Raw genomic sequence first — 17,535 nt, 5'->3', positions numbered from 1 at the left:
TTGATACAGTATTTGCAAGGTCTTAAAATGTGGTTATCATTAAAAAATAGATTTTGACAATGTTTGATCAGTAGCTGCATGATACGGAGTGCCCTCAGTTGATATGGCCACCTGTCAATTGACTGCTAAAGTGTTTCTGCCGAGGCGGCCATGGTGTGCCAGTAGTAGAGATGGCGACGAGGGGACCCCGGCAGCGGAATAGACGAGGAAGCAAACAAGACACAAATAACGTGAATACTAACGTTGCCAGTGATACCCGAGTAACAAAAGACGAAAAGGCGATCGAGGACAGTAAAACCCCAGAAATACGGAATGAGTGAGTGCTGCAGATGAGTTAATTGTCATAATTACTGGCTAGCTGGCTAACTAACGTTAGCTGTATCAATCTTCTTTAATTTTGCTATCGTCAGCTCTTAAAATTGACATAGCCAGCATGTGACAGGGCGCTCCGTAAATAAATAACAATCTCGGATTTGTTATTTGTGCACTAAATTGCATATTCGTTTAAAATCGTTAGCAGCGATTTAATTCGATAGCTTGTGTTGTCCATATAATGTTAGCTCTACGATAGGGACACGTACGTAGTAAATACTAGCAAATCTCACGTTGTCTCATTCATCCCGGGTTGTTGGGTAGCTAGCCAACGTTGCTTTATCACCACAGCTTTTGGATTTGGCGAGTTAACCTGTGGCATTCCATCCATTTGTGAGAGATTTGCTGGGAAAATATATTTTTATTTCTAATGCACGTTAATAAGCTAGCTATGAAGCTATTGGCTGCCAATCTTCGCTTATTGGTTTTGAAAGCTAACGTTAGCGTTCTAGCTAGCTAACTTACGTGTGTACAAGTCATTACCTACTTAAGATAAGTTAGCTGCCAGTGCCAATGTGGCTTACTTGTTTATCTTGATGACAGACGAAAAGCAGCAACCAGTCACTGTCTCAAAAGTGAGCATATTAGCAAAGACTTAGTTCATTGTCAGCTCAAACTGAGATGTCGCAAAGAAATGGCAAATCCGTCACTGCGCATGCCCAGTGAGATAAACCATTATATCCATTTGACAAATTTCAACCATTGCACCCCAAGGAAAATATAAAACAGGACATTATAGTCCGCAAGGAATCTTACACTTGGGGTAAGGGAATCTACAAGGCATTTAAAAATTGACATTAATTCTGGAATATTGCTGTGCTCCCTCTGCTTTGCCCCTGGCCGCTTAGTTTGTACCCAGATAAGCATGTGATCCCCTTCACCCAGCCTTTGTCCTATCGCAGGGCCACCAGCAAGGCGGGCCAGGTATGGGCACCCGAGGGCTCCACTGCCTTCAAGTGCCTGGTCTCGGCCCGCTTCTGCGCCGCCTTGCTCAGCAACATCTCCGATTGCGACGAGACCTTCAACTACTGGGAGCCTGTGAGTGCTCAGTCTAATAATCAATTTATCAGATTATCCCCCTTTTAATATTCTCCAGATCACGGGTTCTGTTGCTCATCCCAGTCATTCTATGAGCTACTGACACAGTCTCATGTTTTTTTTTTTGCTCATCCCAGTCATTCTATGAGCTACTGACACAGTCTCATGTTTTTTAAAGATATTTTTTAGGCCTTTTTCAGCTTTATTGGACAGTATAGTATAGAGAGACAGGAAGAATGGGAGCGAGAGAGAGGGAAAGGCATGCGACAAGTGTCTGATGGTCGGATTCGAACCGCCGACGTCGCGGCTCGCAATGAGCATGCGGTCAGTGCTCTACAGGCTGCGCCACCGAGCCACCCCCCAGTCTCATGTTTTAGTATGAACTATATAACCCGTTTTATAACGCACTCAGTCACATTCATTCTCCTACCTCTCCCTCCCCCAGATGTCAGAGTGGAACGCGTAGACTTGCACTTCTCTATCTTCCGCAGTCTCTTCCCTTTGCCGGCTCTCTCTTATGCACACAAACACTATTTTCATGTCATTTTGAAATTATGGAAGGAGGTTCCACACAGACTAACAGAGAGTTGTGAGTGTGTGATATCTCTTCCCTCCCCCTTCTGCCCGTCAGACACACTACCTGCTGTATGGCAAAGGGATGCAGACATGGGAATACTCCCCGGCCTACGCCATCCGGTCTTACGCCTACCTGTGGCTGCACGCCCTGCCCACCTGCTTTCACGCCAAGATACTGCAGACCAACAAGGTGCGTGCTGCCTATACCGCAAGAAATGGCTTATGGAAACATTGGGGGAGAGGTGTCGATAGAGCTCTGGATTTTATGCCCACTTTATTGAGGTGTCTAATATAGGAGGAGAGCAGTACCTGTTTATACAGCTGTTTAGGAGATTAAGACAATTATTGTTTGGAACAAATGCATCTCTGAATCAGTGTCTGTGGAGAATGACTGCTCATTTTGTTTCCTCTGTTTGGTAGGTCCTGGTGTTCTATTTCCTGCGCTGTGTGTTGGCATTCACTTGCTGCGTCTGTGAGCTGTATTTCTACAAGTAAGCGCTACAGGAAGACCTAGCAACAAAGCACCTTTACGAAGCTGTCCTACAGTTGTGGGGAAAAAGTGATGCCTCCTATGGGGTTTCAGCACACTCGACCTGAGCAGGAAAGGACAGGTCTTAGGTGGGGTCTAAAACATACTGATGTGAGTGCTTGTGTGTGTGTGTGTGCGCATGCATGACGTGTGTGTTTCCACACAGGGCCGTGTGTAAGAAGTTTGGTCTGCACGTGGGACGGCTGATGCTGGCCTTCCTTGTCCTGAGTGCTGGAATGTTCTGCTCCTCAGCAGGTTTCTTTTTTGTATTATCATTATACATCAGATGTAAGTTCATTAGGTGCATGTCCTCCTGAATGAGCATGTGTACATGGTTGAATCTTAACGATGTGTGTCATGTGATCCCCAGCCTTCCTGCCCAGCACTTTCTGCATGTACAGCACGGTCGTGGCCATGACAGGCTGGTTTCAGGACATGCCCAGTTTGGCCGTCCTGGGCGTGGCAGCAGGGGCTATCGTGGGCTGGCCCTTCAGCGTTCTTTTAGGGTGAGAGTATGGGACGGGGGGTATAGGGTCAGTTTGGAGTTTGGATGCAGGGGGCAAAAACCCTACACCAGGGGTGTCCAGTCTTATCCAAAAGTCGATTGGGTTTCAGGCTTTTTTCCTGGAAGTGGAAACTGTCTGTTGAATGATGGAAAATTTCCTCTAAATTTAATATATTATATGTTGTGTAACTGGTCCTGGAGAAGAGCAGCCAATCGGAGAATTTTATATACTGTATATCAAAATGTGTGGCATGTGTGTGCATGGGGGAGGGGAGGGGAGGGGGCTATTGTCCTTTGTGGTTATTTTGTCAGTGTCTTTGCATATTCAAGCTCTCTGGTCATGCAAATAAAGAGTATTTGAATATGTGAGAGCAGGACTGACTACTCCGTTTCCTGGTAGGTTGCCCATTGCTTTTGACCTGCTGTTGCTGAAGCGCAAGTGGAAGAGCTTCATCACCTGGACTCTGGTGGCTCTGCTTCTGTTCCTGGTGAGCTCACACACAGCCCTAACCCTAACCCTAACCCTAACCCTAACCCTTACCCTAACCCTTACCCTTACCCTAACCCTAACCCTTACCCTTGCCCTAACTGTACCTACACAGGGCCCAATATTCTACAAGCAACCCACTACAGTCAGGAACACCACTACCAACACAATGTACATAATAAAACAAACACTAACTAAAAACACTAAAAACTGCATATATGCCATTAAGTGCAAACAATGTGGTATAATATATGTAGGAGAGACAGGGAACACAATTAAATGTAGACTAGCACATATATATATATAACATATATACAACATTAGAAATCACAGAGAGACAGACACACACCTGGTGGCTCATTTCCTTCACCATGGACTTGAGGCACTAGAAATATCGGGCCTTCAAACAAACAATAATTGGACACCGGAGGAGAGACGCAGGTTTGAGAAACACTGGATTCTCAAACTTAGCACTCTATTTCCAAGAGGACTGAACCAACGCACATAGAGCACCGACACAAGAGGGACCAAATTCTTCCTACTTAAAGGCTTCAGTACCCTGAATGGCCAGTGCAAACTTTTATTTCCCAAGAGGCCCTAATATGGGACAACTTGGGAAATAAAGATAACCCTAACCCTAACCCTTACCCTAACCCTAACCCTTCTCCAGCTGTGGCCACAACACTGCTCTCTCTCACACGTCCTTCTGTCTTTGTAACGCCACTCAGCACCTCTCTGCACTCTTAGGAATAAAGCAACATGGCTCAGGCAGTAAGAGCAGTTGTCTGGCAGTCAGAGGGTTGCCGGTTTGATCCCCCGCCCGGGCTGTGACGAAGTGTCCCTGAGCAAGACACCTAACCACCTAAATGCTCCTGACGAGCTGGTCGGCGCCTTGCATGGCAGCCAATCGCCGTCGGTGTGTGAGTGTGTGTATGAATTGGTGAATGAGAAGCATCAATTGTACAACGCTTTGGATAAAGGTGCTATATAAATGCCAACCATTTAAAGTGACAGTGGCGGTACATTTTTGTTCTTCAAGGGTCAGATTCCACAGATTTACCCTGAAAGTACAGTAATGTTCTCTTTAGGTACAAATTAGTACATTTTCTTAGCAAAAAAAGGTACACATTAATGATATATTGCTGGCTAGGGGTACAATTGCATGTACCTATAGGGTGGCACCATAGCAACAAGCATTTGTACCTTTTTAGGTACTTTTCATATTTTTATTTCTGAGAGTATTTCTGATTTCTGCATCTCTCTGCACTTCTCTCTGCCCAACTCTGCCATGTCTCTCCCTCTCTTTCGCCCTTCCCTCCATCTCTCTTCTCTCTTCCTCCCATCATCAGCTTCATGAATGAATATATAAATCTTCCTCTCATAGGCCCCTGTGGTGGCAGTGGACAGTTATTACTATGGAAAGCTGGTGGTTGCTCCCCTCAACATCATCCTATACAACGTGTTCACTCCCCACGGCCCCGATCTCTACGGTATGTTTTTATCTGCTTTGTCCCAGTGACGTGTTTATTGTTCTGTTTATTTCGTTTTTGCTGTTTATGACAGATCAGTTTTTCCACACCCATGGTCTCTAAATGAACCGCATGCGATATAGAAACTGAAGCTGCCGCAAGTAAATATGTCTGCAGTTTCTGAGAGCCAGCAGACAGGGGCAGTGTTGGGTTATTATTCGCTGAAAGTGAATCCGTGGATACAATTTTCTGTTTTATTTTTCTGAACAAAGTTGGAGCACTAACTGAAAGTGTGTATCTGTTTTATGTGTGTGTGCATGTGTACGTGTATGTGTATGTGTGTGCGTGTGTTTGTGTGTTTGTGTGTGTGTGTGTGTGTGTGCGCTTGTGTTTTTCGTGGCGCGTGTAGGCACAGAGCCCTGGCAGTACTACTTTGTAAACGGTTTCCTGAACTTCAACGTGGTGTTTGTGCTGGCCCTGCTCTCTCTGCCTCTCACTGCGCTGATGGAAGCCCTGCTGCAGAGGTTCAATGGTGAGTTGAATGCTCGTTATCACCGAGAAAGGTTGTGGTAAGTGGTCCGCACGAGTGTGCGGAGAGAACGCCGCGTCTCTTTATTAATGAATACAGGCCGTTCCTAATGGACTGCTGCTTAGGCGCAAGCCGGCCTTTGAAGGTTAATAAACACCAGACCGCGCGGTCGTGTGAAATTAAACCATAGCCCGCTTCTACTCGAGGATGTTTTGTTCCTTCGCCCCTCCAAAACACATGCTCAATAACAGCCTGCTAAAAGCTGCAAGCAGCTCAAACTCATGGCCTTAAACTGAGCGTTCATATAGTTCTGCCGGTTCACAACGTATTGCAGGGCATGCTCTGTGCAATGCTAATTACACTACAATGTCGACGGCAGTTCGAAAGAAACCGTCTCATTTACGTAGCCGGCTCGGGAGAAGCTGCTTGGACCGCGTTCGGACTGTGAGGTCGCGTTTCAGCGCTCTGCCTGTATGTGTGAAACCGCTATTCGCGTGTAAGAGCCGTGTCGTTCGCGGAGGAGGGGTGCGAGACACGGGTTAGCAGGCTATGACACTCAGCGCTGAGCTCCAGCAGTGCTGAGCTGCTCGCATTGTGCAGCCTCAATCCAATTAGCCTGCGAGGATAACAATGCGTTCGTAATAAGGACGTGCGCTCTGTAGAGATTATCGGCGCGGCACGTTTTTTGCTGACAACGCCCAGCAATAAGCATTTCTGTAACCCGGGCCCCAGGTGTTCGGCTGGCAGACATTACGTTACCTCGCGCCGCGTTATTGATTTGCGCTGAGCGAGAGCGAGAGAGTGTGATGGAAGACGGAGAGATGGAGGTGACGGAGAGGGTCGTAAATGGAGAGAATGTGATGGAGGGGGGATAGACGGAGAAAGGTGAAAGACTGATGGTTAGATTTAGCAGCAGGGTGAGCACGTGACCTCATCAGGAAGAGAAACCCCCTCAGTTATTCTGCTCACATTTCGGTGCGATGCGTCTGAATATAACCAACATAATGTATTGCGCAATAAATCTATTGGAGAAGGATTGAAATGTATCATTCCATGTATTACAATATAATTGAAATACAGTATATGACAATATACTTTTCCACTGCTTGGTTGCGTAGCAAGGGCACATGGATGTAGCTTGGTAGTGAGGTCTTTAAGTTAGTGTTTTACTGTACACAGGACAGTCTCTTCATAATCTTGATTCACATAATTCATTGATCCACAACACACGGTACTCCGGTCAGTCTGTAAAGGAAGTGTGTAGCTGAAGTGCAGGGTGTGTTGGTGTTGTGTGTTAACCTTCAGTGCATGTAGTCCCTAGAGTGGGCTGAGTTAAGCTATGTTTGACTGCTAGCCCAGAATGTGCTGTAATTGAGTTGAGCTGAGCTGTGTGTGTCTGTTAGCCCAGAGTTTGTTGTAACTGAGTTGCGCTGAGCTGTGTGTGTCTGTGTGCCCAGAGTTTGTTGTAACTGAGTTGCGCTGAGCTGTGTGTGTCTGTGTGCCCAGAGTTTGTTGTAACTGAGTTGCGCTGAGCTGTGTGTGTCTGTTAGCCCAGAGTTTGTTGTAACTGAGTTGCGCTGAGCTGTGTGTGTCCGTTAGCCCAGAGTTTGTTGTAACTGAGTTGCGCTGAGCTGTGTGTGTCTGTTAGCCCAGAGTTTGTTGTAACTGAGCTGTGTGTGTCTGTGTGCCTGCAGTGCAGAACCTGGGCCGGCCCTACTGGCTCACACTCTCTCCCATGTACCTGTGGATGCTGGTGTTCTTCACACGGCCCCACAAAGAGGAGCGATTCCTCTTCCCCATCTACCCCCTCATCTGTCTGTGTGGGGCTGTGGCCCTGTCATCACTGCAGGTGCGCCCTCTGTTCCCACTCTGCACACAAACCTGGCCTCACTGTCCCAACAACGCCCCACACACACAGTCACTCTGTCCCAACAACGCCCCACACACACAGTCACTCTGTCCCAACAAAACGCCCCACACACACAGTCACTCTGTCCCAACAAAACTCCCCACACACACAGTCACGCTGTCCCAACAGAACACCCCACACACACAGTCACGCTGTCCCAACAGAACTCCCCACACACACAGTCACTCTGTCCCAACAGAACTCCCCACACACACAGTCACTCTGTCCCAACAGAACTCCCCACACACACAGTCACTCTGTCCCAACAGAACTCCCCACACACACAGTCACTCTGTCCCAACAGAACTCCCCACACACACAGTCACTCTATCCTGATGAAACTCCCTAGACAGGCTTTGTTACTCTGACATAACTCTCCACACAAACACAACAGTCACTCTGTCCACACTAACAGTCAGCTGTGATGTGTCTTATGCGTGCAGGCAGAAGTATAAATCAGACTGTGAATGACTGGACCAGTTAAGCGAGTGAAAGCCCACCCCCCCCCTGTGCTGTGAACGTCTTTCCCCCTGACACGGTTCTTCCTGCGCACGGCTGTTTCCCGCAGAAATGCTACCACTTCCTGTTCCAGCGCTACCGTCTGGAGCACTACACCATCTCCTCCAACTGGCTGGCCCTGGGCTCCGTGCTGCTGTTCTCCGTCCTGTCGCTGTCTCGCTCCGTGGCCCTCTTCAGAGGTGAGGAGAGCCTCGCACGCGTACGCGCGTCTGCCTGTGCTGCTCGTCGGTGTGTCTGGCGGGTCGCTGGAGCACCTGTGGCCAGTGTGGCCGGAGTTTAAGAAGGCCCTCTCTGGTTTGAGGGCTCTCTCTCCCCACATATACCCTTTTGTTGGGCTCTTTTTGGATTTCGTGCAAGATAACACTGCTCCACTATACCTTTCACACATCCGCTTATCTACATGACTGATGATCCTGGCTCTCACACTACATTTAAACTTATCATTTCCCCGTGCGATCTCCCTCCGTTGTCATGGCCATACCAGGTTGGGCCGTAAGAGTAGTGTATCGGGCAGCTACCATTAAACTGGCTGTTCTCCCCCAAGGTTGAAATTTTCAAACAAGTGAGTTGTGGTTTTTCACCAGTGTTACCTTGCCTGCGCACCTGTGCGGTGGAACTGCTTTGCAAGTTGCGTTTCATTTACTTTGGTGTTTTTTGCAGGACGTACAAGTAGCGACGCATATTTGCACGCACACACACACGCACACACACACGCACACACCCACACATCTCAGACTTGTGTTCATGTCTGCATATACACACTCATGCGCACACATTACACCACTCACATAAACAGACTCTCAAACTCATGCATACACCTAGCACGCAAAAACACACACACACACTCATATGCACTCATGGGCACATACATACTGTAAGAAACCCCCCCAAATACACCAAAAGGCGGAGGTATCCGAGAGGTGAAGTAAACGCGTGTAGTCTGACCAATGTTACTGGAACAGGGTTAATTTGATTTTGTTCTCGTTTATCTGACTCCGAAAGATAAGTTCAACTGCTCCTCTGCTCTAACAGTTCAACAAAAGGAGCTGCAAATGTCCGCCAATAGTGTGGCTCTATAAGATCGCTATCTATTTGTATAGACGCGGACGTGCCTGTGGCCTGTATAGCCTACAATGACACCCTTAGTATGTATCTTGTGACGGCACTGGTGTATAGGCGAGTGACTATGGGGTGCAGGTATCCTTGGTTGTCTATGTCTGTTAGGACTCCAAACCACTAAGTGTATAGTGGTGCGAGTCAAGAGGATGCAGTTTCAAATGAATACAATTTATACAACAATGTGCATTGCAGAAATAGAATGACAATGTGTCACAAGAATTACAAGTTGTAATATGAATGGCTAACGCAAATAGTGCGCAGGAGATTGTATTAGCGAGTCTCCTCAAACCATTCCTCGTTCCCCTCTATATACCCAGGGCTTACTCTCTATATCTCTATGTCTAACAAATCTGGTTAACCCTTGTATCACAACTGGACGCCGCTGACTCACCGGTAACTTGCATTACCTGTGGTTTATTCCTACAAGATCTTTATTCAGCAACCAGTGTACCACACCACCAATGACACCAAACTATTTCCCACATCATTAGTGGAAAACCCATGGTTTATACAGTGCTACGGTTCTGGGAGCATTCCACTGAGGTAGCAGAATTGTGCAGAGGCAGCACAATGATGGGAGCAATAGTCCTGTATTGACGAGCACTGTCTTTTCATCAAACCTTGCTGACCCTGTGTCAACATGGTCAACACAGTCTGTTTCCTTTTGGGGGTCTGCAGAGAGGCACACTTATGTAAAATCCCCTACAATACCTTCCCTCTACATTGTATACACACACACACACACACACACACACACACACATGCACTACACACATACTGTACATATGCTCTTACACAGATACCCATAATCACATGCATGCAGGCATACACACAACCACACACACTCTGAAGGATTTGTTTTACTGTTGGGCCTAGCCTTGCATCTGTTTTTGTTGGCTACCACGCCCCACTGGACCCCACACACACTCTGAAGGATTTGTGTGACTGTTCGGCATGGCCTTGTGTCTGTTATCATAGGCTACCACGCCCCACTGGACCTGTATCCAGAGTTTCACCGCATAGCCAAGGACCCTACCATTCACACGGTTCCAGAGGGGAGGCCGGTCACCGTCTGCGTGGGCAAGGAGTGGCACCGATTCCCCAGCAGCTTCCTGCTGCCCAACAAGTGAGTAGGGCCAGCCGGCTCTTTCCTGCCCGCAGCCAAGGAAACGCACGGGAAAATACACTGGAATACTTTCGGGAACGCATCGAAATTGCATTCGTGGATTATAAAATTTGTGGTCATAATCTCTTTTGGGGATCTTTCAAAATTAGTAATTCTGTTTTCAATTCAACTGACTGAATTGAAATGGAATTGGGTCCAAACTCGCACAGTCTCCAATGTGCGGTCTTAACTTCCCATTCTACGTCACTGCTCGATTAATGTGTTCTTGCCACCAGCCCTTTCACAAAAAGTTACATATTGTGTGTGTGTTTCTGTGTGTGTGTGTGTGTGTGTGTGTGTGTGTGTGTGTGTGTGTGTGCAGCTCAGATTATATTATTTAGTCGGGTTTTATGCAAATCTACTTTTAATTGAGAACAACTGGATGTAAAGCCAGTGAAGGGGATTTATTGGCCCACTGCGCAAAGGCAGCCGAACACATTCCTCGAGCGTTTCTTTGGAGCATGTCTGCTTCAGGGCCCTAATTGCACAGAGGGTAATTCTCCACCCCTCCGCCCCCCCCAGTTGGCAGCTGCAGTTCATTGCGTCTGAATTTCGGGGACAGCTCCCCAAACCCTACGGCCTGGGGCCCCTGGCCACGCGGAACCTCCCCTCCCAAATGAACGACCAGAACCTGGAGGAGCCATCCAGATACGTGAGTGAGCTTCACTCCTTCTGCTGAGCCAAGTCTCCCAACACACACACACACACACACACACACACACACACATACTGTATAAACACACATACACATATAACACATACACACGCACACACAGACAAATATAAACACACATATAAACTCACAAGCACACACACATACATACATACTGTATAAACACATACGCACGCAAATACACGCATACACACATACACACACAAATGTATACACGCATATACACACATAAATATAAGCACACAAACGCATACATACACATACATGCGTGCATACACACACACACGCACAAAGGCATGGATGCGCTGAAACGTATGTACACAAATACTCTCACGCCCGTGCGCATTGACTCTCCTGTTGCCTCACTGGCGCCCCCAGGTGGACATCAAGCACTGCCACTACCTGGTGGACCTGGACACGGAGACGGAGGCCCCTCGCGAGCCGCGCTATGCCGCCAACAAGGAGGAGTGGACCATCGTAGCCTACAAGCCCTTCCTGGACGCTGCCAGGTCAGTCCCTGCCCGGGAACCAGCCCTGTGAGGCAGCCGCTAACCGTAATTAGGCTTTTCTGGCTTGCTGTTTACGGTAAATGGTAAATGGTTGGAATTTATATGACTGCTCTTACACACACACACACACACACACACACACACACACACACTTCCGGCAACCCATTATCCGCAGCAAATATCTAACAGTCTGCACTGCAAAGTAATATCAAATCTAGTCTGATATTTAATTATGAGCTCAATCAAAGCTAATTAACTGGGGGCACAGCGGATATTAGTCAGCAGACTCCTCGCTGAGGAGTTGGATTACTGTTCTGTGGCAAGGAGCACAAACTGTAATTTTCATTGTTACAGTGCTTCAGCAATGAACACATGCCATTATCCTGTTCTCTAATCCATTTTATACTGATGGCCTTTAACTGTAGAAGATGTGAGTTTTTCCACTTCCACACACCAGGGGTAGGACAGGGGATGCACTTGGCATGCCGCAGTCCGCCGTCAGTTGGGTGTTAATGACAGGGCACAGGAACTCACCTTTCACTTCAGGAAGCTGTCAGTCACGTTTCTTGTGCATTATCTTCAGCCTTTTTTCGTGGCTTCAGCTGCTCCTACTCTCACACTGCCCTCTAGAGTCCGTGAGAGGAACTGCAGGTAGGAGGCTGCCTTTGTCATTTGCTGCAAGTTTAGTGGACTTTGGGAAACTTTAATGATGTGAAACTCCTGGAGGTGCCTTTGCCCTGCTCTAATTACTGTAATTACTACATCCAGCCCCTGTAATAATAATGCTTCTAAATTCAGAGTACACAAAGACTCAATCACTCACTCTGACCCACAAATACCCACACAGGCACACGTACAGTCATCTCCACAATTATTGGCACCTTAATAAAAATGAAGAGAAGAGGCTGCACATACTTTTATTTCACATACATTTACAATGTTTTTTTATGTTGTATGTACAGGAAAATGTTGTCTCGCTCTCTCACACACACACACACACACACACACACAAACATACATGCGCACACATGCACACACATGCGCGCACACACACACACACGCATATATACATGCACACATATGGATATGCACATGCACGCACACACACACATGCACACACACACGCACACACATGCGCACACACACATGCGCACGCACACACACACGCACACACATGCACACACACATGCGCGCACACACACTCACACACACACATGCGCACACACACACACACATGCGCACACACACGCACACACAGCGCCTGTCAGCCCTGGAGGAATGCGCATCATTGGGGCCGTAGATCCCGGCGATGTGTGTGCAGTGCAGCTGATAGGAAGGCGCTGAATATGGGAGCGTTTTACGTGCACACGGAGACGTGCACACGGTTTACGTGCACACGGAGACGTGCTCACGGTTTACGTGCACACGGAGACGTGCTCACGGTTTACGTGCACACGGAGACGTGCTCACGCTTTACGTGCACACGGAGACGTGCGCGGCTGCTCCCCCCCCCCTCCCCCCACCCCCCGCCAGGCCACCCTCGTCATCAGAAATCAATGGGGTCACTCAGCAGAGCGGTCCCACCTCCCCAGCCCTGCTCAATCACAAACGCCACGCTCCAGTCATTCCGGGCAGGCTTGAAGGTCGCGACCGCATCCTGCGGTCTTGGAGTGGGTCGGTTTCCACTCGCTCCTCTGTCATACAGCAGGGTGTGTGTTCGCATCCCCAGAGGAAGGGTAATGAGCTCTAACCCTAGACTGGTGCTTTGGCTGGGTGATGCCAAGGGGGAGCAAGTGAGCGCATCTGGCAACCAGCTCTGAAGCAGCCTAGCTCACCAATGTGTTGCGTTTCCACATAAAAAAAATTAACGATGTGCTTAGAGTAATTGATGCCGCTGTCTCATTAGAAGGTACGTTAAAGGAGGCAAATTGTCTTATTTGTTTTTTTTACCGTTATCTTATTACTGCTGCTGTTGGAAAATAAAGTTCTATTTTAAATGCTATGAAAATACAAAGGAATGGCCAGTTTCCCTTTTTAATTTTGATGTTGACTTCATTGATAGATTACTTGGGCTGTAGGCGAAACTAAAACAATTGAAGTGCATTTGATTATATTAGACGGTGCTAGACTGGCACACGCAGTTAAGGTGGGTCAGAGGAAATGTGTTTATAGATTTATACTATAATGTTTGAGCACGGCTAATGTAATTTGAACTAGGATTATTTTGTTCTGGAGTATGTCATGCATCACCATTAGCGCCACTGTATTGAGTGCTTTGTACAAAACCGTATATGTAACACTGTTGTTTGACCCTTTAGCAAATTAAATTAAAACCACATTACTCAGCTAATTCCAAATTGTCCATAGATTACTTTTAAGAGCTCAGCCCTGCTAAATCTTCTCGACTGCGTCTCGGCGCGGAAGCTGAGGGAGAGTATATCTGTTAGCGATTTCAAGAGGATTTCACCGCGTTTAACGCTCCGTGATCCCCTCAACACCCTCGTCCCCCTCCCCTCACTTTCTCACACGGCTGCGTTCACACCTCCCACCGCACGGCCTTGTGGGACGCGCGCTGACGTCAGCGGGAGCCGGCGCGGCCGCCCTGCCTCCTCGGCGCCGGGGAACGGAGCTGGCAGATGGAATTAGAATCTCCGCGTGAGCCGCCGGCTAATTGGGCAGAGAGCTCAGCTGCTTTTTCATCCTACCCCGAAGCCCCCCTCCAATTTCCCCTTAAGTCAGATAGCGCCTCCTGGAACTCCTAACTCCCCCCCTCCTCCTTCAACTCCACCTCCTCCATGGCCCTACTTCCCACTGTCACCAGGAGAAACTTTGCTATTGCTGAAAATCCCCCCCCCCCAATTTCCCTCTCAGACTGTGTCCGTAAGAGTTCTCACACACAACCTGTATCCAGTGAGGATACCTCGCACCTACCCGCTGCAACTATACTTCGCACCGCCCTGACTTTTGTTCACGAGACTACCCTGCCCTGCCCTGCCCCTCCCCTCCCCATTCTCACAGCCGTGTTAGTAATCGGGAGGTGGGCCAGTTTTCCATATCCGAATCAGCCAACAGTAGCCCTCTCGAAGGAGCCGTGTCCTTCTGCCTGTCCCGCGGCCTCCTGTTGTGGAAAATGCCGAACGGTGCAGCTCACGCCAGTATTCGGTTACTCTTCCCCGCGCACGCTCTCGGGGGGCTGTAGCAGGAACGGGCTCGGTGAAGGGTTGGGCGGGAGGTGGGGCTGTAGACTGCGTTCCCGGCGTCTGAACGGTGCAGAAATGTGAACCACACACACGCCTGTGGAATTCCTGCTGTTGGATTCCTTTTGTCTCGTTTTCCGCGATATCCTATATAGCGGTCGTGCTATACGTCAAACAGGCATGCATTCCGCTGCAAAGTGACCGGCCGTTCGTGGAGAAATGTCACACTCAACCTGCTCTTATGGCCCGGGCGAAATTCGCGTGAACCGTTTCCGCAGTTCCTCCTCTGAGAGTGCGGCGGTTTTCATTGCTGTGGGCGGGAGGACGGCGGTCCTGCCTGTTTATCAGATTGTGATCAGAGGTCAGACAGGAGGATGGTCATGGCTGATGGGGGACTGGGACGCTCGAATGCGCTGGCGGCTGGAGGTGACTTTGTCCGCCGTCTCTGCACTGCGCCCCTCCTCATCCCAGCCTGATGCGCTCTGCCCGCTGTGCGCCGCTGCTGACACTAGGGGGCAGCCTTGTATCATTTCGGGGAGAGCAGTCTGGCGAACACGTTTTACTGAAAGCCGAAGGCAGGCTTTGTCAGACGAGAGAGCTCCTGTTTTCCAGCGACACAGATGTGCTGTGAGGGTTTGAAAATTGTAGATTTGTAACCTGAAAGGCGCATGTTCCCTTGCTGCAGATCTTATAATACCTGTTCATGTATAATGTATCATGCATTGTGTTAAGCTATTAGAATTGATATTGAATTAAAATAAATAAATGAATCAATATTTGCACCCTTTGTTGTGCAATAAGTAAGACTCTCTACATTGGATCATTATTACCTGGATAATGTGTAAATTGCTAGCTAACAGAGTAAATAAGTGGTGTGGTAAGGTACTGGGGTAATTAAACCTGCTCTCCGTCTCTGTCTCTCTCTCTCAGGTCTTCTCGTCTGCTCCGGGCGTTCTTCGTCCCGTTCCTGTCAGAGCAGTACACCACGTACAACAGCTACGTCATTCTCAAACCGCGCCGGCCCAAGCAGACCAGGAAACGGACACAACCCTGACCCCCCTGACCCACGATCCCACGCGCACACGCACACACACACCACACACACACACACACACACACACACACACACACACGACCATCACCCTCTGTCCATTCCCTCAGGTCATAGTTTCCTATATTCCCTGTCGTCAGCTTGGCCAGCTGCTCCGCCCGCTCTCAGTGTCCGTGTATGCCTGCAGTATTTGTGTGTGAATACGTAGTACGTGTCGTTGTGCGTGTATGATGTTTTAACACTATATATGTGTGTATTTATGCATGGTTGTGTGTGTCTGTGCGTATGTATGTATGCGTGCGTGTGTGTGTGTGTCTGTGTTACACTAGTTGCTAAGATGAGACCAGTAAAAAGCCAGACCAGGCTTGGACCAGGAGGGTCAGGGAAAGGATGAGCCTGCAAACACACCAGTGGAGCTACAGAGCAGCTGTACAACCAAGCCCCATCTCACCTCTGACCTCTCCCCCACTATCTCACATTCCTTCACCCTTCGCCCACATCCATCTGTAACTGCCTCTCGGGTTTGTGTGTAAATGAAGAAGGCTGAAGATGGGAAGGCGTCTGGTCCTCTCCCCGTCCTGGTGGGTCCGTGTTCTCTTTGTTCCCCGTGACCGGCCCAGGAAACCAAATGAACCGAACTCTGCCGGGCCTCACCCTGGCCCGTTTACGCCCCTGCCGGCACCGTGTCCCGTCTTTCTGTGTTCTTCCTTTATTGAGTAAATGTCTTGCTAAGCCATACTGTGCGATTCGTCCTGATCCCCCACAGCGCCCCCTTTTGGCAGAAAGATGTAGAAATAACCATGCGGTTCTAAAAGGCTAACTGATGTTCTTTACATTTATGATTTCATATATATTTGTGATCAGAAAATTGAACAGAAAATGGGAAAAAGTCAATAAGTAGGTTGTAAGTGAATGAAAAAATATCCTGTGGAAAATGTATGCCTGGAAGAAAAAAATATTTGTCGGATGTTAAATTTACAAATTATTGGTATGTCCATCCTAAAATTATTCTTATTATTTTTAATCAATGAATGGCCCCTGATGCCTTCAAAGTGAAAGGTATAAGGTGGTTCTGTAAAGTGAAGGAGACTCCTTGTTGGTGCACTGAAGCCATGTGTCAGCTACCAAAAAGGATCAGGATGTCAGTGTTGAATGTTTACATTTGGATTGTCTTGTGTATTGTAACAGGAAATCAAACCAGTGTTAACTGTGACCAGGACATTGTCAAATAAACGACAAGATATCATTGTGTGTGTGTGGATATGTGCATGTGTGTGTGGATGAGTCTGTGTGCTTGTGTGTTTTTGGGGGTGCGCGTGTGCACGGGTTGGTGCGTTTGATATGTGCGTGTGTGGGTGGATGAATGTCTGTGGGTGATGGGAGAGTGCACGCTTGCCTGCTCTTCTCTCAAACGTAAAGATGTCATTTCAGGGATGAGACAACAGTGCTTGAAATGATTCACAAGGAAGGAGTGCGACTTGATAGGCACAGGCTAAAGAGGTTTGCCCACTGAGTCCAAGGGCACAACACGCATTTTCGGGAGGGTTCTGCTGCGACCCTCCCGCAGCCCTGCTGCTGTCCCCGTCCTTGCTCTGCCGTGTCCCTGTGGCTCTGCGCCGCAGACGCGCGGGGCACGGGGTCTGTGTGCGGGGACATCTGTGGAACAGATGGAGCATCATGTTGGCCTTTGTCCCAGGTGCAAAGGGTGTGCATGTTGTGCTTACAGTGGGGTCATGTGGTAAATACCGCGTGTGTTTGTGTGTGTCAGCGCTGGGGATTAGGGAGATGTCTTCATTGATGCCGCTCTAAGCCGCAGGACGCCACAGGGAATATCCTTTTTAACCCCCCCCCCCTTGTTGATGCGATGACGCACGCAGCCCTCTTTTCA

General features: G+C 48.5%; 1 protein-coding gene across 3 annotated transcripts; it reads left to right on the top strand.

Moving 5' to 3' along the window:
- Positions 1-121: 121 nt before the first annotated feature.
- On the top strand, positions 122-16,896 carry alg9 (ALG9 alpha-1,2-mannosyltransferase). 3 transcript variants are annotated; one of them, XM_061248392.1, is made up of 16 exons: positions 241-316; positions 1,087-1,135; positions 1,275-1,410; positions 2,042-2,176; positions 2,407-2,477; positions 2,682-2,770; positions 2,886-3,021; positions 3,421-3,508; positions 4,892-4,997; positions 5,386-5,508; positions 7,200-7,354; positions 7,983-8,112; positions 10,031-10,178; positions 10,740-10,869; positions 11,269-11,399; positions 15,527-16,896. In XM_061248392.1, the coding sequence occupies exons 1-16, from the start codon at positions 313-315 to the stop codon at positions 15,648-15,650; spliced, it is 1,755 nt and encodes a 584-aa protein (XP_061104376.1). In that variant the 5' UTR covers positions 241-312; the 3' UTR covers positions 15,651-16,896. The 3 variants fall into 3 exon arrangements, 2 of the variants coding, with proteins under 2 accessions (XP_061104375.1, XP_061104376.1); XM_061248391.1 differs by lacking the exon at positions 1,087-1,135 and having other exon boundaries at positions 123-316; XR_009709165.1 differs by lacking the exons at positions 1,087-1,135; positions 15,527-16,896 and having other exon boundaries at positions 122-316; positions 7,205-7,354.
- Positions 16,897-17,535: the final 639 nt, after the last annotated feature.

This window comes from Conger conger, chromosome 7 (assembly GCF_963514075.1).
Source record: "Conger conger chromosome 7, fConCon1.1, whole genome shotgun sequence".
NCBI lineage: Eukaryota > Metazoa > Chordata > Actinopteri > Anguilliformes > Congridae > Conger > Conger conger.
The sequence above is the reverse complement of the archived record's forward strand: the minus strand, read 5'-3'. Positions and strand labels throughout refer to the sequence as shown.